At 38.4% G+C, this 26,109-nt stretch overlaps 2 protein-coding genes across 2 annotated transcripts; one reads left to right on the forward strand and one right to left on the reverse strand.

The window, feature by feature from the left end:
* Positions 1–756: 756 nt before the first annotated feature.
* On the forward strand, positions 757–10,924 carry LOC116305194 (endothelin-converting enzyme homolog). Its single transcript, XM_031715048.2, has 17 exons — positions 757–2,112; positions 2,260–2,313; positions 2,757–2,873; positions 3,010–3,081; positions 3,608–3,735; positions 3,951–4,173; positions 4,609–4,707; positions 5,798–5,875; positions 6,564–6,667; positions 6,960–7,018; positions 7,135–7,189; positions 7,644–7,711; positions 7,991–8,142; positions 8,505–8,570; positions 9,200–9,295; positions 9,384–9,460; positions 9,973–10,924. Exons 1-17 carry the CDS (start codon positions 958–960, stop codon positions 10,070–10,072), a joined length of 2,703 nt encoding a protein of 900 aa, XP_031570908.2. The 5' UTR covers positions 757–957; the 3' UTR covers positions 10,073–10,924.
* Positions 10,925–10,994: 70 nt separating this feature from the next.
* On the reverse strand, positions 10,995–24,797 carry LOC116305188 (fibroblast growth factor receptor 2). The gene is made up of 17 exons (XM_089033120.1): positions 24,523–24,797; positions 21,041–21,598; positions 20,604–20,906; positions 19,531–19,851; positions 18,595–18,882; positions 17,249–17,536; positions 16,706–16,999; positions 15,819–15,996; positions 15,453–15,637; positions 14,910–15,026; positions 13,829–14,022; positions 13,414–13,536; positions 13,113–13,195; positions 12,287–12,327; positions 12,094–12,193; positions 11,644–11,740; positions 10,995–11,374 (listed from the first exon to the last, which is right to left on the reverse strand). Exons 1-17 carry the CDS (start codon positions 24,584–24,586, stop codon positions 11,291–11,293), a joined length of 3,318 nt encoding a protein of 1,105 aa, XP_088889246.1. The 5' UTR covers positions 24,587–24,797; the 3' UTR covers positions 10,995–11,290.
* Between the last annotated feature and the right edge of the window lie 1,312 nt (positions 24,798–26,109).

Genomic DNA, 26,109 nt, shown 5'->3' on the forward strand with positions numbered 1-26,109 from the left:
TTAACAAATAGAACGTTTCTATGATGGCGTCATTTGACTACCACTACCATAATGCCTCGCGAATTTTCTTTCTTATTTAAAGTCGTATTCCCTAATGAGAACTGGTAAGACAATTGGTGCTATTTAACTGAACAAAAGAAAGTGTGCAAGGGAATCTGGTAGTCGAGGTCAATGACGTCATCATGCAAACGTCCTATTGAAAGATATTATTTACGGTAATCCGAAATTCTTGTGGATTATTCTTTTATAGTTCATGATACTAACTTTAGACAACAACAATTAATTCGACAACCGCCCAACAAGAAACTTTCAGTAGTCATTCAGTTACCGCTGACTAGAAGGTTCGTCAAGATAGCACCCACCTTAAGTCGTTATTTTATCACACATCACCGCTGGTCAGTCAGTCGACAAATTTTACAAGTTCAATTGCCGCTGGTCAGTCCAACAGAGGATCGTTGTTAAAGGAAAATACCTAGCATGCATCGCATTGTCAAAATTACCGCTGGCCAGTCAGTCGACGAATTTTACGAGTTCAATTGCCGCTGGTCAGTCCAACGGAGGATCGTTGTTAAAGAAAAAGCGTGTATCGCATTGTCAAAATTACCGCTGGCCAAACGAATGCTCTTGGATGTGCAGGTGGTTGGAGTGAAAGCTGATCTTTTTTACAGGTGACTAGCGATACCCGTTATTAGACGTCATGACCAACAAACTCAGCCAATCAAATGTTCGTATAATGGTAAATATTTCAGTTAAGTCGTTGGTTCATTATCCCAATGATCTTCGACTTTTCAAAGCTGTTAAAATAGGACGAAATTTCTGCTTTTTTGTTTATCATACTAGCAAAATTTTAAATTTGGTTGAGAAATTAGGAAGTCGACTTCTGTGAAGAATTGGGACAAGAAACGTGGAGGGAGTTTGTCACTGGATTGATTCTTAAAAGAGGAACATTTTTTCAAAATGAAATCGTTTCCAAATGAAAGAAGATGGATTCTTATATATCTTATATGTTGTGCATTAAATTGCGTTTATTCTAGGCAAGTATTGACTATGAAAGTTACTCCTATGGATGATTCGACTAGCCAAAATAGTATTAAGGTTGTAGGGACAGTACCAGGTACCGCTTTTAAGCAACAACCAGCCATCACAACGACAGGTGTGACGGAGTTAAAATCAGTTGATGCTCAAGTAGAAGATTCACCTCCAGTCAAGGTTGTGCAACAAACCGAGCAGAATCCCATACAGGGACAAACACAGCAAGTTGCTACAGGTGGGCAAGCTCAAGAGCAGGAAGAAACTGCTAGTAAGAGTGCACAGACTGTTGCTACAACTTTGACAGTTAGTAAAGACGAAAAAAATAAGAGCAGTGAAGAGGTTGCAAAAGAGAAGCCTGCAACCGCTAAGCCCGAAGATAAAAAGCAAGAAGAAGGAAAAAATGCAGGAACGGAAAATCCTGCTACGCAAAAGCCTGATACGCAAAAGCCCAAAAATGAAAAACAAGAAGCAAAAAAGCCCGAACCTGAGAAGCCGGTAACGGAAAAGCCCGAGACAGAAAAACCAAAGGAAGCCCCGACAACCGCACAAGAACAAAAGGTCGAAACCTTAATGTCCAAAGTATCTGGCAGAAAGATCTGTCAGTCACCGCATTGTCACCGTGTTGCCAAAAGTATAAAAGAAGCTCTGAACGAATCCGTGGACCCTTGCGATAATTTTTACGAATATGCATGTGGAAACTGGGTGAAGGAGCACAAGATCCCGAAGTTTCACTCTCAGTATTCTCGAATCTCTGAGCTTTCCGAAAACAACGAGAAGATTCTTCTTGACTCGTTGAAAACCGACCAAAACACTGACAATGAAAATCTAAGAAAGATTAAATTGTTTTTCCGTTCTTGTATGGATTTGAAAACTATTGACAAGTCGGGCAATAACCCCTTGGTTGAATATATCAAGAGCCTTGGGTCTTGGAGTTTTGATAAAGAATGGGATTCGAAATCATGGGATTTTTACAAGACGTTGGGAAAGATGCATCGAGGATACCCTGCTGAAGTGTTCTTCACTGTGGACGTTCATACCGACCCTACAAAGCAACATAGTCGTGCTAACTATATCATTTTGGTATGTATGATGAATTACAGTTTCTTCATTCATTCATTTATTCATTTCGCCATATTCCCAAATACTGTACCACCCATACGTCAATCCATCGTTTCATCCATTTTCCTATCAATGCAATTCAGATGATAACCCATCTTTCTGTTTCAGATCGATCAAGCAACGCTCAACCTACCACAGATCGTCTACTTCACAAGTCCAAAAGTATGTACATATACACATTGATTGAATTTACTGAATTTGCCACGTTGCTCAACCCAATACGTAAAGGACAATACAAAATTTTCTTCCGAGTCAGTGGCTCGATCGAAATCGGCTTCTCGCCTGTTCATAGATTTTGCACTTAGGAATCCTCATACGAAATAATTGAAAAGGGCTCGATAAGTCTGCACTTTGAAGCGTAATCAGGGCCGTAGACACCGGTACGGTTGGTCCGGTTTCAACCGGACCAACTTTCGGGAAAAAAATATAAGAAAAATAAGAAAAAATATAAGAAAAACTGAAAACCCTCGAAAACCGGACCAATCAGAAATTTGTGGCTACGGCCCTGGTAATGGTCTCTTTTAATTGGATGACAACAATAATATAATGCTCAACATACCATACATTGTAAATTTCTCTGTCATAAAAAACTTGTCTTGTTTTAGATTATCCGCATGGTCAGTAAGTACATGTCAGACATAATCGGCATGTCGGGGGTAGACGAGAAAACTGCAGAAGAAAAAGTTGGAGAGATTATGAAATTTGAAGCAAAGCTGGCCACAGTGAGTAATGAAACGGGGTTGTGTAGCGGTTGCCGCACTCTCCTTTACCTCTGTCTTCTTTACTATGATTGTCTTATCTCCGCCATTATTGTTATCACAAAGATATAACTGTAAATTTTCCACTTATTTTCTTTAGATTTCAGTGCCAAAAATCGCCAAGAAGTACGTTCGTATTCGCGTGGGAAAACTCGTTAAAGCTATCCCGGAGGTATGGAAAACATGACGCATGCGCACTCAGCCGAAAAGTGTAACCATGATTTGTATAGAGCGTTTTCACACGATGTCTCATCCGCCATATTGGTGTAACTTTGACAATAACTTTGTCATTAGTTTCTTTTGTTAGGTACACCAATATGTCTGCCATCTCTATTCTCAGTTAACTCTCTAGGGACTGAGGGAAAATGCTCTATTGTAAATGGCCTATAGAGGATTTGCATCAACACGTGATGGCAGCCATGACAGAAGGCACAAAAATAGTCTTTTTCCCCTGGGAAACTGAATTCTCGTGTAAATGAGATTTGACCGGAAGTTCGATTACTCCTGCCTCCTGTCATGGCTGCCATCGTGTGATGGTGTAAGGCTTTTTTCTGTCCCAAAGTAGCTTTTATAGAGTTCTTTCTCCTTTGAACTTGCTTGCCTTCGATAATGTATTCCGCTTATTTTCTACACATAAGATATCCCCTTGTTTGTATGTCAAGGTCAAATATCCACCTTAGTGTTATATCGTATTATAGTTTCCGTGGATGGAACATTTGAGGACTATTTTCTGGCCAAAACCAGTGAATCCAGACACTCATGCTATCGTCCTGGCCAACGATTATCTGCCAAATTTGTTCGAACTTCTCAGGAAGACAGACAAAAGGTAGGAGGAATGATGTGTTAGTGATCCATTTTCTCGCCAAAATAGATTTAAAAAAACGTTAATTTGGGAGTAAAAAACCAACACCAGAGAATAAGAATTACTAAACAATTTGCGCCAATGAATTCGTCGTGTATTGACTCGCGTAGCATCCAATATGGCGGCAAATGACCACGTGATTCAGTGTCACTTCTTGTTATGATGTATCTTCTTCTCAGCGTGTTGTCCAACTACATGGTGTGGCGTCTTGTTAAGGATGTGGTGCCTCTGCTATCCAAGGATTTTCGTCATGAACATCTTGACCTCAAGAAGAAGCTCCTTGGTGTCAAACACGAAAAGCCTCGCGAGAAGAAGTGTTTTGGGTATACCAATAATCTTCTGGGTCCTTTGATGGGGGCTTTGTTTATTAAAAATGCGTTCAGCCCAGAGAGTAAACACAAGGTTCGTCACGTGATACTATCCCTATTTTCATTCGACCTTCCACTCATCCATCAATCATCTTACTCTGCCACCAACCCACCCACTAATCCATCTATCCCATTTCATCCCCATCCATTCCGTACACCACCGTGATGTCCCATCTCATCCCGTTCATCCAGTCTTTCACCCATCTATCGATCCATCCATCCATTCATTTATCTAACCTCCCATCGTGCTTCTCACTCATTTCATCAACTATCCCGTCAATCCACTCTTCCATCCAAATCCATCCATCCATCTATTCATCTAGACATCCAACGTCCTACCCATTCACGAAACCCTGCAATCTACGCACTCATCTATCAGTCCATTTATTATTCCATCCTCTTATCACTTATCTATCTATCTATTTATTCATTCGTTCAGCTTCTCTATTCTGTATTTCGTCGTTTGTAGGTAGAGTCGATGATGGAAGGAATCATAAAGGCTTTCAAGAATAATATTGAGAATGTAGACTGGGTTGACAATCATACGGTGGCTGCTGTGGAAGAAAAGGTGAGACCATATAGATTATTAGAAATAAGGCAGCAAATAGACAGACAGACACACAGACAGACAGACAAATACACAGACAGACACACATACAGAAGAGACACACAGACACAAAGACACAAAGACACACAGACACACAGACTGACAAACTGACAGACGCAAAGACAGTGAGTGAATTGAATGTCTTCTTTATTTTAACGACCGTTCTTTATTCATTGAAGGGGTGAGGGGAATAAGTGAGAAAATGGGGCCTTGAAATTTTAGTAACCCTGAAAAGGGGTTCTTGAAATAATTGATGAGTCATAGAGAGCCTTCAAAATGTTGGGAATAAACCGAGGGATTCCGAAAAAAATTGGGCATACTAATGGGGGCGCGAGAATTTATTTTTCAAATAATGAATGAATGGTTCAGCTGCTGAATGGTTCTCTACTATACAGTATTTTCATTCAATTGATAATTAATAATAACAAATAATATGAACAAAATAAATCAAGTGTAATAAAGACAGAAAGAAAGAGCGGGAATATTTAAACAGTAATATGAAAAAGACAAATAATAGAAAGCTCTCGGCACGGCCCTTTAAAACTGCTTGGGCTTCCTGTATTTTAGCTGGGGTTCCTGTGTCATAGCAAGTTTCATAATTAGCCGCATGTTGCGTACTCCCGTGAGAATGCGTGAATTCGGCACGTACGTGTTCCAAAACACCTTGCTCTTTCGAGCTGCCAAGCTCTTCGGTCCTACTCTTCCCGGCGAGAGTTTAGTTGAAAGGTTTTGACCTCGAAAAACATTATACAACGGAGATGAAGGTTTGGCAACCCATTTAATGGTTATTTGGGTGAGTTGTTACCTTGAATTGACATGAGAAGCGCATTCTGTGAGCACATGCTTATATGATTTAAAGCAAAACAAAGGTCGAAGCGAAGAAACCTGACATAAGGTAACCACAAAAATGTGTTTGGTGCTGTTTGGTTACCATTTCCTTCTCAAAATAAGGGGGTATTTAATTTTAGTAATCTATTTTACTTCTGCAACTCCTTGTGGCAAAACTCGAAATCTATTCATATACCCCTTGACTGTCATTTAAATGTTTTAGGCTGACGAGGCTGTGTACAAAGTGGGATATCCTGACTACTTGTGGGATAATAAGAAATTCAACGAGAGATATGACAAGGTAAAATTCTTTGCACATAATGGACACGACCCTTGGTAAGAGGAATAAGTCGGTTATCTATGGCTTCGCTAGAAGTCCGCTAAACTTGGCTAAAAAAATAGCTGGTCATGATCACCGACCAAATTATAATTTTAGCTTGGTCATACCTCGTTTCTGGTTCAACGTTACTGGTCAAACTGTCTGGCAAGGCAAAGATTTGACTGGACAAGTCCCAGTTCTGGCAGGACATTGTCCAATCAAAAGATTCGTGCTTTAAAGCAGTATGTGGGTCACTGTACATTTATAGGCATTTTCTAAAATAGCAGACATGGTGCGTGCTGGTATATCTTGGGTACAAACATATTTTTTTATTGTGCTTTAAGGTTGTTGTAATCCTTCTGCATGTACTGCAAACCGTTATCATATTCCTTGTTAGCTTCAGTTCTTTCGTATAACTTGGAGTTTCTGTTGAATTATGCCAACGAGGTCAGGTACCCAAAGAAGGAGTCTGTCATTTGCACCCAAGCCAGACCACAATGCATCATTCTTATGAAAATCAGTAAAGGCCAATGTTAATGAGAATAAGAATTTGCTCGCACTTAGTTTGACGTGTAAGAGGTCCCATGATATTAATTATGGTTAATAATTTATGGATTTTTTTCCCTTTTTTAATTTTTTTGTTTTGTTTTTGTTTTTGTTTTTTATATAGTTGAATATAACTGAGGGAGCCTGGTTCAAGAACGTCCTGGAAACTGACAAATTCGCTTCTTTGCAAACCTATCAAAAGCTGGATACAGTCTCTGATAAACACCAGTAAGTTCATAATAAAAAGGATTGAAGTGAAGAACAAGTGAATGAAAGAATCAATGTATCAATAAAAGAAACGAATAACAGAGGGAAAGAAGAGGAAAGGAAACATGAAAGGGAATGAATGAATGAGAGAGAACTAAAGAATGAGCCAAGCGAAAGAGAAATGAAGGAGTGGAGGAAGAAATAGATGGATGGATGGACGGATAGACCAGGATGGATGGATGAATGGGATCGAAGGATTAATTGATCAAATCTATATTTATTTAATTAAGGTGCATGTGTAATTTCCCTTCAGGTGGATCACAGTCCCTCATCTTGTCAATGCTTTTTACGTGATAACAAAGAATGAAATAGGTAGGTCTATATAAAATAAGTTGTTCTGTCCATGTGCTTGCGAACTAAAATAGGTGCAAAATATTAAAGTTTTGACAAGATTGTTTGTTTGTTCATCTTTTCTTCTTTTTTTGCAGTTGTTCCATCTGGAATTCTACAGCCTCCATTCTTTTATCCTGACGAAATCCCAAGGTGAGTTAGAAAATATTGTGACTATGAAAATAGCGGACCACAGATCTCCCACCCTCATTCCTTTGCTTCCTTCCTTCCTTCCATTCTTCCTTCCATTCTTCCTTCCTTCCCTCCCTCCCTCCCTTCTACCCTTCCTCCCTCCCTCCTTCCTTCCCTTCTTCCCTTCCTCCTTCCTTCCCTCCCTCCCTCCCTCCTTCCCTCCCCCCCTCCCTCCCTCCCTCCCTCCCTCCTTCCTTCCTTCCTTCCTTCCTTCCTTCCTTGCTTGCAATTCCTCCCTTCTGTCCTTCATGTCTCCCTCCTGTCCATTCCTACCTTCCTTTCCTCCGATCCCTTGCTTTTCCCCTCCCATCCTACCCTCTTGCATGACCTGCACATCTGCGATGCATTTTTGTCTCTAATCGACTGATGAATACAACAACATTTCCACGCGTTTGTAATTCTTCTATTTTCCTAGGTCGCTAAGTTATGGCGCAATAGGTCATGTGCTTGGCCATGAGCTTACTCATGGATTTGATACAACAGGTAACGACTGGTGACGGGGCCTTAGATGAGAGTTGAGTGTATGGAATAGTAATCGTAGATGTTGTGGTAGTGATATACTTAAACATTACCTTCTGGCTAGGGAGACTCGGCAATAACTCCCCGTATCGCGACATAAATTAAAAAAGATTTTAACGATAGGAAAGAGACCAAGTGATACTTAGACGTTTATATAGTTGGATTACCGGATCTAATAACGGTGTAATGTCTCGACATAAATGTCATTATGCTGTCGGCATAATGTTCTGCTTCTGTTTACAGGACGCAAGTACGATAAAAATGGCGAGGAAATCGATTTTAGCCATCCTGGTAAAGTGAAAACATGGAGTCCATCTTCCATCAAGATGTTTGAAAAAAGAGCCAAGTGTTTGGTGGATCAGTTTTCAAAGTTTGTCGTGCTGCAAAAATTTCACGTAAGTTCATCAATTATTTTTACTTCGTTTCCTCATGTTTTTCCCCCGCAAGAATATCAATCGTGTACAGTGTAGTGTGATGACGTAGTATTGATTTTAGTGAAATAGAGAAAGCGCAAGGCAATCAAAGGGAAGACTAACATGTAAACATAGAAAGACAAAATGAGTGATTCGATAAATGAATGAATGACTGACTGCAAAAAATAAAATATCTTCCTTGTTTTTATGAGGTTAACACTTCGTTCCCATGGTCGAATTGGACGGACGGACGAATTGGAAATTAGGTTTTGATTTTTGCGCAGGGAGGAAAACTAGAAAGATCACCTACACTAAGACTAAAGATTATGCCTTTTTTCCTGCAGCTCAGTGGATATAAAACTCTTGGGGAGAACATTGCAGATGGTGGTGGAGTAAAACTGGCATATCATGTAAGACATCAACTGCGTCCTTGTTGTTTTCTATGAAATATTAGTATAGGAAATACCACCGCTTGAGAAGAATTAATAAAAAATTAACTTGCATTTGATGAAAGTCGCTTAATAATACCACGAGTGCGTAACACGAGTAGTATTTCGCTGCTTTCATCGAATACAAGTGGAATTTTTCATTAATTCTTCTCGAATTTACAATGGTATTTTCTAATAATAACACATTTACAAAAAACGCGTTGACTATAATGTATAAGTCTGCAAATATAAAAATGTCTATAAATCTAACGTTTCTCTTGTGTTCTTCCAATCCCCGCGTGCTTTGATATAACTGCACAGAGCACGCGCGCGCGTTTTCTTTTTCTTTATTCATGCACGGAACGTGTGAGCATTAAAAACTAACTTTAATATGCAAGCAAGACAACTTTTTCACAAGCAACTAGAAACTATTTTTTGTAAGATAACACTTGCGCAAGCTGAACTGCTATTGCGCAAAACGAGTAATTCAAAGGAAAGTTTGTTTCCACCCGTGCGCATGCAAGAAAGAGTAGTTTCTTATGACCTTGAATAACTCAGAGTATAGTACTTCCATTAGATGATATTCAATTTTTCCTTTTTATTTATTTCAGGCTTTTAGAGATTTCCTGGAGAAACATGGCGAAGAGGAGATCCTTCCCATCCTTGACATACCGCACGAACAACTATTTTTCTTAGGATATGCGCAGGTAAAGTTTTACATGTGGTAATACGATAAATATCCCCCCCCCCCCCCCCCCCATTCGTATAATAACTCGTATAATTTATGATAAACAGAAAGAGTGTGTGCGCACCTCGCCGGCAGCTGAGTTCATGGCTGTCATGGACGACGTTCATCCTCCTTCAAAATACAGGTTAGTCATTTAGGGAAACTGGTTTTCTTTCAAGACCTATGCAAAATTTTCAGGAGTGAAACCGGTTTTCTTTCAAGACCCATGCAACATTTTCAGGAGTGAAACCGGTTTTCTTTCAAGACCCATGCAACATTTTCAGGAGTGAAACCGGTTTTCTTTCAAGACCCATGCAACATTTTCAGGAGTAAAACCGGTTTTCTTTCAAGACCCATACAACATTTTCAGGAGTAAAACCGGTTTTCTTTCAAGACCAATGCAACATTTTCAGAAGTGAAACCGGTTTTCTTTCAAGACCCATGCAACATTTTCAGGAGTGAAACCGGTTTTCTTTCAATACCTATTCAAAATTTCCAGAAGGGAAGCCGGTTTTCTTACGAGACGTATGCAAAATTTCCAGTAGTGAAACCGGTTTACCCCCAAGTTCGTTATATATATTTTTCGCTCATTTTTAGGCTTCCAAAAAACTTTTTGAATTGGAAAGTATTACTCAAATTCTGCTTTTACATTTGCAGAGTTATTGGCACGTTGTCCAACATGGAGGAATTTTCAAAAGTTTACAAGTGTAAGAAAGGTGACAAAATGAATCCTGAAAAGAAGTGTGAGGTCTGGTAGACCATTTTTGGACGCCTCACAACAACACCGCAAGTCAATAAGGTTACTAGTTTTTATTTTGACAGTGTTTTTAAAAAGATAGTTTTTAATAGTATTGGAAACTGATATATCATAAAGCGGAATTGCTTTAACAAAATGGTACGCCTAAAAGCTTTCTTGAGTGTCTTAGGAGATGGGGTTGGCTTCCTAAATACAGACTTTATTCAGGAAATTGTTGGTTACGTAAGAGGAAATTCTAATTCACGGGTGCTTAAAGGGAAGCAAATCATAAAAGATACAACTGCGACTATCAACTGTTTTCGCCAAAGAAACAATTTAGACTTTTTAAAAAATCCGGTTAATAAGACTTCAACTTGCCCTATCAACTGGCAAATACCGAGGGACTCTCGACAAGAGTACTATTCAGCCTTGGAAAATGCAGCAACCTTAAAAAGTTATAAACAAATGCGTAGAGTCGTCGAGAAAATAATGTTTATACAGAGTTTAGAGAAAAGAATGTAAGCGAGAAGTAAACTAGAATATCTAACACTGTAATGGCTTCTGAATTCTAGCATGGTGGAAGCCATTGGTCTCAGCAAATGGTTTTCGAATTCAAGCATTTTGATTGGATAATAAACATTTATTTTCGATTGGTAGATGGTGGAAACCATTCAAATGTTACAATACTAAATGTGACCTTAAAATCTAAATCTAAAATTCAAACAATATTTAAAGATGCCAATAAATTATTGAAGATTAGATTATTAATGAATGTTGATTTAATATTGATAACAATAAATTATTATTTAAATATATTTTTTAAATGACTTGAAATAAATATTAAATCCATAGCGATTTAAATTGTAAATACCATTTTTAATTGTTCGCTTTTGTTTAATCATATTTATTATCTTGGCAATGCAGTGCATTGTGGGGCTGTTTTGGGGGACAAAATAGACAGACGCCATCTTGGAAATATGTTCCCTGAAGAAGCCCCACAATACTCGGCGGCCAACTCGACCTAGTTTTTTCCTCAGTCTTATGAGCAAAGAACAAAAAACTTATGCTTATTTGTCCCCTGAAATGGGAAATGTCTTTGACTGAATCGTTAGGGATTAAGAAAGCAAGAGGACCTCAATCATTCAGTCTTAGCGTGAAATGAAACATCATTGTTATCCCAAAAATAAACCATTTCTATTGGCAGAGGGCAACTCTATATTATCTTGGCTAGAACGCGGTTTAAATTACCGGATCCTCGTCCATATTTTCGATGTTGGCGTACATGTGACTTTGGTATTTGGTCATGTCGAGCTCCAGATAGTACTGTAAGATAAGAGATATAAGCAGTCAAAATCTTGGACATGATGACGCCTAGAAAGCAGGAGGCCGGTGAGGGCGGGGGTGGGGGAGATTACAGGTGTCAAAATTTTGCGTAGTGGGGGGAGGCGAGGGGATGGTGAGAGAAAAGTATTTGTCGAGGTAGCTAAAGAACTGGAAGATTTTTTCTTAGTAGGGGATGGGATTGAGTGAAAGGCGTTTCTTGTCTATAATCTATGGCTTGTAACATGGCAACTACAGAACAGAACACATACATCTGTTTCAACCATCTTGGTCAGGGCCTTGTGTAACTCGTCAAAGCTTGGTCTTAATTCGGGATCTTTCCTCCAGCATGATACCATTATATCGTAACTAAAGAAATAATAAAACATAGATAAACTATAAAAGATATAAACTATAACATAAAACCAAAGTAACCATGCACTGCAGTGCAAACTCCACCCAGTTTTTATTCTGAACCTAGGAATGGCTAATGAAATATAGAAATAAATAAGATATAAATGAATAAATAATGAAATTACAAAAGTAACTCTGAAGTAAACCATGGTAAAGTTTGAATCCTCATCAAGTAACTTAGTCCCCCACGCAGCCGCTGTTAGTATCATCACTCAACGCTCCGACTCCCCTAGAAGATTTCATAACAGTGAAAAAATATTTTAAATAAATTACTTCAAATCATAGAGAAAATGCTGAAGAGAACTTACATTTCGTCATTGATGTGTTCTGGTTTCGGCATGATGTACCTGTCGCTTTTGATTTTGCAGACAATATCCCACTCACCCAGCCCGGGGTAGGGATCACCACCTGCAATGAACGGGACAATCATGCAACATGTATCAGTCATTAACAATGTGTATAGAATAATATGGGAAATATCGACATTCGCCGGATTCTTACCGATTGTGAAAATCTCATACAATGTTATGCCATAAGACCACCTAAAAAGATAAACATTGGTCAGCAAATTAGCAAAATAATAATAATAATAATAATAATAATAATAATAATAATAATAATGAAAAATATATTTTTGTCGATTATCATTAAAATCCAAGTCGTTATCTTTGCTCGTAGGTGACATCACATCACGTCACTTCTGCCATCTTTTCTCGTGTCACTTCATACGTCTCCGCTTACTAGCTTAGCTAAAAACTAAATATCGGTGTCTCCATATTTGTTTGCATGTTCCAAGCAACATGCTTGTCATTTTGGTTTTGTTTCACAATAGACTAGTTTCGAGTTCCAAATTACCGCTGTGTTCCTTGATTACAGACTCATTTGCACAGGGTTAGCCTCGTATCAGTGTTTAAATATTCACAAATACCAACGGTAAAGTAAAGAATGCACAACTTCAACAATACAAACATTTTGAAACTCGACGGACCTTGACTGTAACACGTGAATATTCTGCACAAACTCGAGGCTAACCCTGTGCAAATGAGTCTGTAATCAAGAAACACAGCGGTAATTTGGAATTCGAAACTAGTCTATTACTTCCGCCGTATTTATTTGTGCATGACGTCATATCTACCATCTTGGTTTGATTTTAGACGTCACTGCCGCCATCTTGTTAAATTGTGGGTGACGACACCTCCTCCATCTTTGTTTTATTTGGAACTATTGCTGCACTATTGGGGACTTTGTGATAACTAGTTATTGCAGAATGTTTAAGTGAATCAATGTATAGAAATAACTAAGGATAGAATGTTGAGTCCTGACTTACACATCGCACTGTGACGTAATACTTATATTGGCATCGCCGGTTATAAACACTTCGGGTGCTGTCCATTTGATTGGCAGACGACCCTAAAAAATCACAACACATTTACTGTTATAAATCTCGCGTTCTGATTGGTTGGAAAGGCGTGTATTATGAGAGCACACAGCACACAGCACGTACACGTGCTTTCGTTTTCGTTTTCGTTATTGATATCCAAGATAACGATCATAATATTAATGTCTCTTTAATAGTATATACCATAAAAGCTAAGAAAAGACAGGAAACTTGTTGTAGGATATCTTACTTTTCGACTTCCCATGTAGCTATTGCCGTCCTGCATTACTTTTGCCAACCCAAAATCAGTGATTTTGCAAACCAAGTTTTCACCAACCAAGACGTTACGAGCAGCAAGATCTCGGTGAATTACCTACCAACACATTGGAAAGAATGTATGTATCACATGCATGTCAGTGATAAATACCAAATAGGATCAAACCCTCAATACCATAAAGTATCCCCACCCCTTCCACCCTAAACACCGCCTTATCATGCATGCGGATCAGTTCAAATGTAAGAACAGAATTAGATTATCAGTTGTTTATTTCAGTGTCCTTGTCGTGTGCTATTTATTAAAGAAACGACACCACTTTTAAACGCTTATCATCGCTCTTAACCACTGTCATTAACCGCGCATGCCCAGTTTCCCTTCTTCCACAAACCTTGTTCTTGGCAAGAAAAGACATCCCACACGCGATTTGTGTAGCAAAGGAGAAAAGCTCATAAGGCGAAATTTCTTGTTTCTGTGGCAGCTCTTCACAATGATAATAGAACTTGTCTTTGATGCCACGACTCTCGCGTAGATATCCAAGAAGATCGCCATACGGAACGAACTCCATGACCATCATTACCATGTCTAAAGATGGAGAAGATGATGGTGATTATTATCGTTATTATAGTGGTAATAATATCCATGAAGATTGCCATACGGAACGAACTCCATGACCATCATTACCATGTCTAAAGATGGAGAAGATGATGGTGATTATTATTGTTATTATAGTGGTAATGATATCCATGAAGATCGCCATACGGAACGAACTCCATGACCATCATTACCATGTCTAAAGATGGAGAAGATGATGGTGATTATTATCGTTATTATAGTGGTAATAATATCCATGAAGATCGCCCTATGGAACGAACTCCATGACCATCATTACTATGTCTAAAGATGGAGACGGTGATGGTGATTATTATTGTTATTATAGTGGTAATGATATCCATGAAGATCGCCCTATGGAACGAACTCCATGACCATCATTACTATGTCTAAAGATGGAGACGGTGATGGGGATTATTATTGTTATTATAGTGGTAATGATATCCATGAAGATCGCCCTATGGAACGAACTCCATTACCATCATTACTATGTCTAAAGATGGAGAAGATGATGGTGATTATTATTGTTATTATAGTGGTAATGATATCCGTGAAGATTGCCCTATGGAACGAACTCCATGACCATCATTACTATGTCTAAAGATGGAGACGGTGATGGTGATTATTATTGTTATTATAGTGGTAATGATATCCATGAAGATTGCCTAAAGAACGAACTCTATGACCATCATTACCATGTCTAAAGATGGAGACGGTGATGATGATTATTATTGTTATTATAGTGCTAATGATATCCTATGAAGATTGCCTTTGGAACGAACTCCATGACCATCATTGACCAACGTTTCCCTTACTATGAAATAATACAACAAAACTATTTGGACTATTTCCTTTGTTACCATCACTGATGAAACAACCCAAGAAGTTGACGATGTTTTTGTGTTTTTTGCCAGTCAGATTTTTGTTTATCGAGATTTCTTGTTTCAGCATCTCTTTCTGAATGTCGGAGGCGTCATCTATAGCATAACACGATAATATTTCAAATGGTGAATAAAATTAGCAGGTCAGTGGAGGTAAATTTTTGATGCTAGTCGTGGTGATTAGTGTTCGGTAGTGGTGGTGGTGATGTTCACATTGTATGATGGTGGTGGTGGTGATGATGATAATGGTGGTTGTGGCGGTGGGGATGGTGGTAGTCGTAGTGATATTGGTGTGCGATGGTGGTGGTGAGGATGTTGTTCACATTGTATGATGGTGGTGGTGGTAATATCGATGATGATAATAGTGGTTGTGGCGGTGGGGATGATGCTAGTCGTGGTGAAGTTCACATTGTATGTTAGTGGCGAAGATATTGGTAAAGGGGATGGTAAAACAACTATTGATAAAAGCATTAGTCATTTCGATCTCACTGATGCTGATTATAAATCATAGGGTTTGTTTACCTTTGGGCTTTTTCACAGCTACTATTTGCTCTTTAAGACCACCATTTTTGTTTTTATTCTTGTTTAAAGCCACTGCTTTCCACACTTCTCCAAACATTCCTTTCCCAATTATCTTCTGTAAACTAAGGCTTCCTTTAGGGAGCTCCCAGATATCACAAGACTTGGACGAAATAACGAACAACTCACTGAAAGAAATAAGCATATCAGACTACCTGTCTTTCCCTTCAAAATAAGATTATTTGTTTGAGTTTTATCATCTCATCGCAATCGTTAAACAAAGAAAAGATGCTCTAGGGAATGACACATGGTCTGAAATGGGAAAACATTACGCCCAAAAAATCGTAAAAAGATCAATAAAGCTAGTACCTCATCGTCGCCGTGCAAGTATCCTTTCTTCGTTTCCTGCGAATAATCCATACGACCAAGCCTAGAGCACCAATGATAAACAGACAAACGAAGAAAACAACAAACAAAAGCCACTTGGTGGTGAGGTTATTTTCGTTGTTCTCACTGTTGCTCTGATTTTTTGGAGGGTCTACATCACCTGAATTTAAGAAACCATAACATATATTTATGTACAGAATTTTTGGAAGGAAAGTACTGTACGAGCAAATGAATTCTAATTGTCTTTTTAAGGCTGTCGTCTTCGAGGTTAATTCTCTAACACAACAAGAAAGGGTACTACTTCGCATCTTAATTTTTCAGTAACTGGATTGTGTCGAATCTGCGAGAAATAAGGTAATCAGTGAAGCTATTGAAGACTTGTAGGACAAAGGAGCCACTAAAATAACCGTGCAACCATGCATTGTCGAAGAAAAGCTTACTGCTGTAGCCTACGATCTATGCTCTGCTCTGTTTTGTTCGGCTCACGGCCGTAAGCGAGGCTACTGGAGCTTAGTCTAAGAATAACGCCATTTAGTATAATTTTAGACTTGAAAATAGAGTTTCTCGAGCTGTGATTGGTCGAGCAACTGGTGATTCTGAGAAGATAATCACCATTTTAAGCACTACATGGCTGGAGTAATTGTTTCACGGATATATGGCGTTCACTCTACATCCGTGAAAAACTATGTAAAAATTTGCACAATTTTTAAAGTTCGGTAGACCTCACTAGACCGTAGACCTACGAAACTTGACACTTATTTATTTATTTATTTATTTATTTATTTATTTATTTATTTATTTATTTATTTATTAACGTTTTCATGGATTTATGGTATTTACCCTCCCATTTATAGCTTCAGTTTTCTTACCTGTCACGTCAGCTGTAATCCACGCAAATGCCGATTCAAAGCCAGCATCATTTCGAGCCGTGCAAGTGTATCTCCCATAATCCCCATTGGTTACATATTGGATGTTTAGCGTCACGACGGATTGGTCACCAGATGATGGTTGTTTGGGGTATTTATGATTTGGGATGGCTGTGTTATTCATATACCACGTGATGTTTGGTTCTGGACGGCCCTTAGCGGAGCATGTCAGGGACACTGACTTACCGTTTACTACTGTACGATTCGGGTTCAGAATGGTAGTCGTATGGGGCTTCTCTGAAAGAAAAATACATTTAAGGATACAGTCAGACAGACAGACAGAAGTGACGTTAAGACTAAATGAGTGACACACACATCTGTAGAAGTTACACTACGTCACACATCACATAAGTGAAAGACAGACAGACAGAAGTGACCGTAAAACTACATAGTGACACCCACACATATGTCACAGACAGACAGACACTAATGACAGACGCACAAAGTGACAGTGATGACCACGCATCCTGAACAGCAAAAACCTACCATACAGATGCAATTGTATATTTATCCGTTCGTGGTCGATAATCTCTCCTGTATTTTGTTTGAATTTGCATTCATATACCCCAACGTCTTGACTACTAAGATTTCTTATCAACAAAGCTCCATCTTCTTGGAAAATATACTTCCACAAAAGTGTTTTCTCTAGCCCAAGTGGTTTGTCATCTTTTCTCCATTCTAGCGAAGGAGGTGGACTTCCAAAGACGTTACATGTGAGTCTTCCATCTTCACCAACATAAAAGTATTGTTTTCTTTCAACTTTACTAGCATTCACTGCAAAGTGATTCGATGAAAACAGTGCAATAGTGTTAGCTAAAATGACTAAAACTGCCGTTTCCCTTGGTATGTCCTCTTATTTACCACTTTTTTTCGTCATCTAGCCACCAAAATATTTTGTGAACTCCCTTGGCTACGCCTCGTGAGTAAGAGGACATACTACGGTAAACTGGAGGTAATTGGTTAAACAGCGCAACGCGCAAAAGTATTACTATATTTAATGTATTTAAACGAGCGTCTGCACCCCTAATTATTTGGTAAAACCAGCCAGCTTCGCATCGAAGTGTGTGGGTTTAACATACAAAAGCCCGTGCATAAAAGTATGCGAAAACATTAAATGTGGCCATACTTTTGCGCGTTGCGCTGTAAGAGTAAGGGCAACATTTTGGAGGCTGAGAAAAACAAGGGCTGTAAATTGGACTGGAATGCGGCTGATTTGGACTGCAGGATCGCAAGAACGGTGAGCATTTAGATACCCTTAACATTGCAGCTCCAATTTGTGCTAGGACCAAAGAAATTTTCCGTAGTAGAGGGAATTTCGTATTATGGAAGTCTTATAATAGTGAATCGGTGTAGCCAGGGCAAAACGAAGTGCCCGTAATATAGAGGTGGTCGTACTATAATAGAGAGGTAGTCGTACTATAAAGGTACTGATGTATTTAGGTCAATAAGTAGAATAATAGAGGTGGTCGTACTATAAGGGTACTGATGTATTTAGGTCAATAAGTAGAATAATAGAGGTGGTCGTACTATAAGGGTACTGATGTATTTAGGTCAATAAGTAGAATAATAGAGGTGGTCGTACTATAAGGGTACTGATGTATTTAGGTCAATAAGTAGAATAATAGAGGCGGTCGTACTATAAGGGTACTGATGTATATTTAGGTCAATAAGTAGAATAATAGAGGTGGTCGTACTATAAGGGTACTGATGTATTTAGGTCAATAAGTAGAATAATAGAGGTGGTCGTACTATGGAAATCTGTTTTAGGTCAATAAGGAAAATATATGTGTTCAATAATAGATCGGTGTACGCATTATAGTATAGAGGTGTACCTTTTATAAACAAGAAAGTCATTTTTCTGCTGGATCCTGATTCACAAAAATATGCTCCACCATCATTAAGCAATATTTTGCGTATGGTGAGCCGGGACTCCTTTTGGTCCTTATTGTTAAACTTTATTCTGGAGGCATTATGAGTCATTATTATCTCTCGACGCTCATGACCGTTCTCGTAGTACCACTTTACATCCATCACAGTATACATTGCGCATGGTATAATTATTTTTGGTCCTGTTGTTCTTGTGATTGTTATTGTCTCTGTAGCTTCTCCTTTGCTAGTGTCTGCAGAGAAAAAATACAAGGACAGAATAACACTGCGCGTACTCAAAAATTGGCGCGAAAACAGAAGAGGCGTCTATTAAAAACGCTACTCTGACGTTGAGAGCGGTTTTCGTGTGAGTGGGAAGCAGCATCTGGTACTGACAGCACGTACACAGTACGACATGCCGTAACATTCAAATGGTTTCTCATAGAAATCGTTTTCGTATGAGTGGGAAACGTACGTTACTGATTTGCACGTACACGGTCAGTACGGCATGCCTTTTTATTGAATCGGTAGGCTTACCATTTCGAAACCATCAAACACAGAGAGAACCAACAAACGACTATTCACACACACGATTGCGAGCCCGAAGATCGATCTCAAGGCGTGAGAGGCGGCGCGGGTTTAGCAATGTACTAAAACATTATTATTAATACATATAGAAAACTAAAGCGCCGATTACACGGAGCAATGTTCTCTGCAAATTGTCTCGCAACAGCGTTGCGACATAAGTTGCGAGACAAGTTGCTGCAAATTGTTGCAAACGATTGCGTCTCCTTTACACCGTGTAAACACTCTGGCAACTTGTGTCGCAACGCTGTTACGAGACAATTTGCAGAGGAAATTGTTTCGTGTAATCGCGCCTTGAATAACAGTTTCTTTTTTACCACAAAGTACAGAGGCTGGCCGAGTTTTACAGGTAGTTGAGCATTTTCTGTCACATTTTATTAAATTGCAGTGTTGCTCCAATTGTCCTTTCTCGACAGGACAATCGATGGACATCAACATCGTCGGAAGACTCGAGATGTCGTTTGACACATCGACAAACGTCATCAATGACTTCACCGGGTATCCGAACTTTTGACAAACGATGTTAGCGCTGTGTTCATTAAATGTATCACTGCAGATAGTACCCCAAGTGCCAAGAAAAAGAACTTCTGCAAGGCCTATGTGAGGCCTTGATGGAGAGCCTGATATGCGGACGGGAACTGAAAGATGAAATTGGAATGAAAAAAATGTCTGGTGAAATCGTACTGATGATGCCATGAAACTGTGAAGGCTTAGTCGACTAAGGTCAAACGTCGAACTTCGCCAGTCGAACTTAATGACATCGAACTAAGGCCTACTAGGGCAAACGTCGAACTTTCCATGCACCGAACTCATTAAAAACAATGGATATCAGGTGATAATGAGGCGGCATTCTTTGATGTAATTAAGTTCGGTGCATGGAAGGTTCGACGTTTACCCTAGGCCTAAGACCGCCTTGTTATCCATTGTTTCACTTTGGTTCGGCTCATGTGAAGTTCGACGTTTGATATTTGTGCTCATGAGGAAAGTTATGGTGCTTAGCGGATATCGTGCGATCTTTGGTGATTACTCATGCATATCAGGTATGTATCATTCAAAACTATTTTTAAAATTATTGAGGTATGTATGTATATGTATTTTCTAGGTAGTGTTTCTTGAATATAGACATTTGCTTGGCAGGGATATATACAATAGCCTCTGCATTTTAGCGTCAAAATACTCAAAAATACCTACATAGTAATTAATACAATACTTTGAAATCTCACGGACCTCTACTGGAACACATGAATATTTTAAACAACATCTAAGCTTAGGCTGAGGAACAGAGTACTTGTATTGAACTTTCCAAGGTCGCACGGAAAATTGGTAACAAGTATAACGCGCGGTGAATCATGGGACTGTGTGAGAAAGTAACAAAACTGATTCAACAAACCTTTGCAGACTATATGGCGACACGATGGACGGCGGCTACAGTTCTTGTATGCATTTGATCCTCCGATCGTTTCGCAGCCGTATTCGATGGACGAATTTTCTAATCCAGAGCTTCCTTTGCCCAAAAATGACAGAGAGTTGTCACTGTCGTTTCCAATGCTGACATTGACGCTGAATCCGAGTCTTTGACATATGATGTCTGTGAGGCTGTTGTTCCATGTGGGACTGCAAACCGGGGACCAGGTTTTGTTCTTATAGACTTCTAGACATCCCCTGTTTAACGATGTTCCATTCAATCGTAAATCTGATAAAGAAAATCATTAATATATCTAATTTCCTTACAGTATTACATTTGATGCGGCAACGCCCATCAAGGCCCGTCATTCTAAGTGGACGTTGCATTCGAGGTAGATCGTCTCATTTTATGACGTCACTTACCCCCTAGAGTACTGCAGATTTGAAAGTGAAATTTGTCCTGCTGTTTTCCGTTCCGGAGAAGGTCCTTGACGTTATATATTAGATCATAATCAGTAGCAATGTCTAAAAGTCGTCGTATATCTTGACCTTCTGTCAGTTGAATAACGAAAACGTGGCTTGTATTTGACACCTTCATATCTTTTACAGCTTCAATAAAAATTGGGTCATCAATCTCGTTGTCTTCTCCAGTTGTCATGACAACGACAGCTCTCCCCGCGTAAGGGATCGCTCTGTCAAACATCCCGTCATAGGAGACGATTGATTGTTCGTCTTTAGAAAGTCCTAGCTTATCTACCTCTTGCTTGAAATGATTCGTGTCGTTTTGTCCAAATTGGACCGCCACAGTGGCGCTGGGACCGGAGAGAATAACCGCCATGTCTGTTTGTCTTGGGATAATTTGGAATGAGTCGGCTGTTTGCCTAATAAGACGTTTGGCAGCGACTAATGTCTGTATATTGAAGTTCTTTGATGTCTTGAGAAGAAAGACGATGTTAAGTGGTCTTGGACAACTTGCTTTTTCTGTGTAAACAGCAAAATTGAATTTCATCTGTTATAACAAACATGTTTATCCTCAATATTGATTGATTGGCACAAAGTAATAATCTGAGAATAATAATATTACATCTTTACTATTTTTTTGTACGTCCACTGAAAACGGGAAAACAGGGGTGGGGGTCGGGAAACGTACTTTGACTGCTATCCAATAGAAAATCGCTGCCAGATTATTTGTTTGCCTCCAGAATGAAGACTTCAATTGACCCGAACTTTAGATCTATTAACATATATGGTTAGTCTTATCCTTCCTGTAAATGATTCTTCCGTTGTCTCTCTTCGTTTTTGTCAGTTTTCAGTCAAAATAGAGCAAAATTTTGAAAAAGGAAAAACAATATTACGCGTTTACCATTTCTGAGCTCATTTTACGGCCCTGATCTTCCTTAATTTATTCAATTAATATTATTTTGTAAAATTTTACGTTCCCCCCCTCCCCCCCATTTTTCTTTCGTTAGATCGAAGTGATAGTGTTTTTGCTTGCTTTTTTTGTTTTTTCCAAACTGTTATAAAGCCAAAATAGAAAAGAATCGAAAAAAAAAAAAAAAGGTTTCGTATTTGCGTCATGTTATGAGCGAATCAAAACAGCACCTCAAGATATTTCTGTACTCTGTACTCTTAGTATGCTTTGATTGCATTGTTGCCTTTCAGCACAATTAATTAAACGTTTGGCAGGAGTACGTTAGATAAAAGTACTTATGTTTGTGCTTATTTTTGGCGTTGTTCGCCTGATTCCAACTTTTATGAAGCCAAAGCACAAACGGGAAAAAGAGATTTTCTATAAGAAAGCTATAGCTATATCACACAGGAATAGCAAATCATGATCAGCGCCTCAAAGTGTAGGAAGAAGAAGAAAAAACGAGGCAACGGATAACATGCGATACTGAACGAAAAAGAAAGTTCTTCAATATTAGTCTCCATTATTGCTTTATTTCTCTCCTTTTATTGCTTATTCGATCTTCGGATTCATTTGTATATTCTGTCAGCTAGTTCAATTGGATCTGTCAAGAAATACCCCTTTGATTATGCTGGGTGACAACACAATACGTCGTTCTTGACGGACGATTTGCATCACGAGCGAAAGGAGAACATCTTTCCAATAAACGCAAGTGGCAAAGTTTTTTCTTTTGTCAAACCCTGTTAAACAGGTTTACGTGTCCATTACCTTCTATTAAAATTCTATTTTAGGATGATCATAATCAAATCGTAAACCTATGCCAGAAGTTCTTCGTCAACTAAGATATTCTTGAATCATGTTTCGAAGACTGTTGACTTGTCTTCATTTGGCTAAAACTCGGCCGGCTGTTTAACGTTCAAATTGCATAGCCGAAATCCAAGTGAAAATCAACGACTTTGCGAAAAGCTTAACCATGTAACATTTAATTACCCTTGTGAAATGTTTTAAACGACGAAAAAAAAAAAAAAGCGAAACAATAGCTAGAACTAAACCTTTTTTTACTCCCGCATTTCCATGATAAAGCTCATTGTCAGGCAACTGTATTCCAACTAAAAGTTTCAGCTATGAAACTTTCTACCCCTCGTTTCTAGAAAATTATGTGCACTGCGCCCAACTTTTTCACTAAACTTTTCAATGTAATATTAGTATTTGCTGGATTGTTTAAAGCTGAAAAGCAAAAGAGCCAGCGATATTTTTTTTGTGATAATTTACTGCACAGTTTCAGCTTACATCTTTTTCTTCAGAGACATTAAGCTTAAGTACATTGTTTTTGTTTTGTTTTTTTGTTTGTCCAAAATCAAAAATTTACAATTCGTTCAGCAGCAATGAATCATAAATATTAAGAATAAAAAATGAACTTTTGAAGTAGATAAAGTAAGTAACATTAATAGAAAGTAAAAGTATCAGTCTTTGTACCCATTATATTCAGATATATTTTTATGCTAAAGCCGGGGATATATTTTTCAATTTCCTATTATGCTTTTTTTTTTTTTTTTAATGGCCATTTTGTATTCGATATTTTTGTTATAGAGTTAAGACAGAAAGTACTCACACAAGTACTTAGAATTTCGGAATATGATCGCTTTTTTCCTTGAATTGAGTGCAAAATATCTTTTATTATCAGTTTAGTTACGTCAATTTAGAGTAATGAGTTTAAGATTATAGAATCCGCTATATACCATGAAGCTTCATAAGACATTTTCAGATTAAAATTTTCGAATCAATATACTGATCATGATCTGACCCATACCGTCATCAGAGATCTATAGTTTTAGGTGACACGAAACACATTTTTTCGTTCGGTATAAATTCATAAAATTCCTTAAATGAAATTTGTATTATTTTTTTTAAATCATGAGTTGCTATTTTGGTTAATACAAGTATGGAATTTCTCGTGATAGTGAGGAGAAAAGCATGCACTATTTTCAACTTCAGTTCAGAACTATTAAGCCTCTACTGAGATCTATATACTGATATGGCAGAGATAATGATTTTTTTTTCGTCTGAAAAAGAGAAAATATAGGTTTAGGGGAGAATGCTCGAGATAGTTCTAGAAAGACTATAAAGAAGACGATGGAAAACTAGTTGAGAAAAAAAAAAAGATTAAATTTTGTAACTCTTATAGTTTGGTGGCAAACAAATCTCAAAGATGTAGATGGATGGATTGATGGATGGATGGATTAATAGATGGAATGGCTGGATTGATCCTCGGAATGGATGGATGGACTACTAAACAAAAACCATTGCGATTGCAGTTGTCTTTTAATATCTCTTGAATCATTTGGCCGAATTTCTACTTAAAGCGGTAAATTAAGCTTAGTTTTTCAAAAAAACATTTAAAAATTCTTAAGCATAAAAGTTAATAGATTATAATGGATTATTGGTAAAGAATCCAATCTTTGTCAACAGCTATATACAAATGACAAGTTGGACTTACCTAAACTCTCTGTAACGACGAAAAAAGTGGCGAAAAGCAGGCAAAAAAACCTTGTAGTTACCATTTTTCTCTTTATCTCAGATTCTAACTTCCCTTTATGTTCGTTTAATTAGCTGATATCTTCTGCCGGTGCAACGCAAGACTTCTACGATCATGCAACGAAACTCGAAAAGGAAATACGCCCTGCGCCTCAGTTGTCTTAAACCCTGTGTTCCCAACGACGCCTAACGAGAAAGCCATTATGCCTCAACTGTCAATCAAGTTGGTTCATCCAATCATAACCAAAACTAGGTGGAAAATCATTAGTTCATGACAAAACCAGCTAGTGGGAAGTCCCTTTATGGGCTAGATAACGTTTTTGACGTTCATTAATTGGCGCGCCGATTCTCGATCGTCTGATTGGTCTATAATATCACTACGATAAACAGGGACTCTGACTGCGTACGTGATTAATTGGTCGATCACTCCCTGTAAACGATGTGTCAGACACTAAAATAGTTCATTTGTTTTTCAGAAATCGTTGTTTTGGTGCAGTGAATTTACTTATACTCACTTATCCTCTTGGCAGAGTTTTGATGTAGTGAATTTAATCATCCTTGTTTATCCTATTAACAGATGCAGCTCGTAGTTTAATTATTAACCGGTAATAGCTCCCATTTCATAAAAAGAAAAACAATAAAAGACTGACGTATTTACAGTCATTTGAGAAAAATAATAGAAATATAGTTAAGCGCGGTACTTATATAATAAAGCTGCAAGAATTAATTTAAACGAACTAATTTTCTTGGTTTGACAGGTTTCAGACGATGGGAAATTAATCGAGCAGAAGCTAAACGATGTCCTAGGACGGGAAACATGGACGCACGTGAGCGCCGCGTCTCGCCATGTGCGCTTGGATTTGGTGCTCAGGCTCGCCTGATCAATTTTGAGTAGACTTTTGGTATTCGCTACTGCTTCTAGGGCAAGTGGCAAGACAGCAACGTTTTTTCACGTATACCTTTGCTCATGTCTCCAGGTATGTGAGGATGGAAGGTTATTCTATTAGATTCTGGACTGGACTGGCGCATTAGGGAACCAGATTCTTATATCCCTCTTGCCAGATAAAGAAGCCGAAGTCTTAATCTAAGAAATGCATTACTGGTTCTATCTGAAGAAAGAAGTGGTTTCCTTCTGATTGAGTTTTGCCGGGAAAAAACTTAAGTGTTATATGTCACCCTTAACGTCCTCATTACGTCAGTGCTAGGAATTAAAAAAAAACGTATGCATAACTGCTTATTAAATAAAGCCGATAAACGATGTAGAAACACCAATTCCAATGAGAAAAGAGTTTATTATCATAGATGCAGTTTACCAAGCCTTGACAGTGGCGGATCCAGGACTTTAAGAGGGGGGGATCATTTTTGCAAATCTCGGCACAACAATAACGTTCTCTTGCATCATCATTTTTCCCATGAGGCACATCACTGGCCTAGGGGCGCTCCTGATAAGGATAACCTATCCACCAGTCCAGGCCCGATTATTGTGGGCGAAGGTGCTAATTTTCAAAAAGTGGACCTACCATACTTTTATTTATTTATTTAAAAAATA

The sequence above is a fragment of the Actinia tenebrosa genome, unplaced genomic scaffold (assembly GCF_029948245.1).
Source record: "Actinia tenebrosa isolate PJP-AT-01 unplaced genomic scaffold, QUT_ActTen_1.0 PGA_scaffold0__85_contigs__length_37466705, whole genome shotgun sequence".
NCBI lineage: Eukaryota > Metazoa > Cnidaria > Anthozoa > Actiniaria > Actiniidae > Actinia > Actinia tenebrosa.

Bases quoted from the DNA above. Each gene is read 5' to 3' on its own strand.
- LOC116305194 (XM_031715048.2), top strand. From the start codon at position 958: ATGAAATCGTTTCCAAATGAAAGAAGATGGATTCTTATATATCTTATA. The intron at 7,190-7,643 runs GTGAGTTAGAAA...CTATTTTCCTAG, and splicing joins TATCCTGACGAAATCCCAAG to GTCGCTAAGTTATGGCGCAA. The intron at 8,143-8,504 runs GTAAGTTCATCA...TTTTTCCTGCAG, and splicing joins TCGTGCTGCAAAAATTTCAC to CTCAGTGGATATAAAACTCT.
- LOC116305188 (XM_089033120.1), bottom strand. From the start codon at position 24,586: ATGGTAACTACAAGGTTTTTTTGCCTGCTTTTCGCCACTTTTTTCGTC. The intron at 12,328-13,112 runs GTAAGTCAGGAC...TTATCTTTTTAG, and splicing joins ATTACGTCACAGTGCGATGT to GTGGTCTTATGGCATAACAT. The intron at 12,194-12,286 runs GTAAGAATCCGG...CGTTCATTGCAG, and splicing joins GTATGAGATTTTCACAATCG to GTGGTGATCCCTACCCCGGG.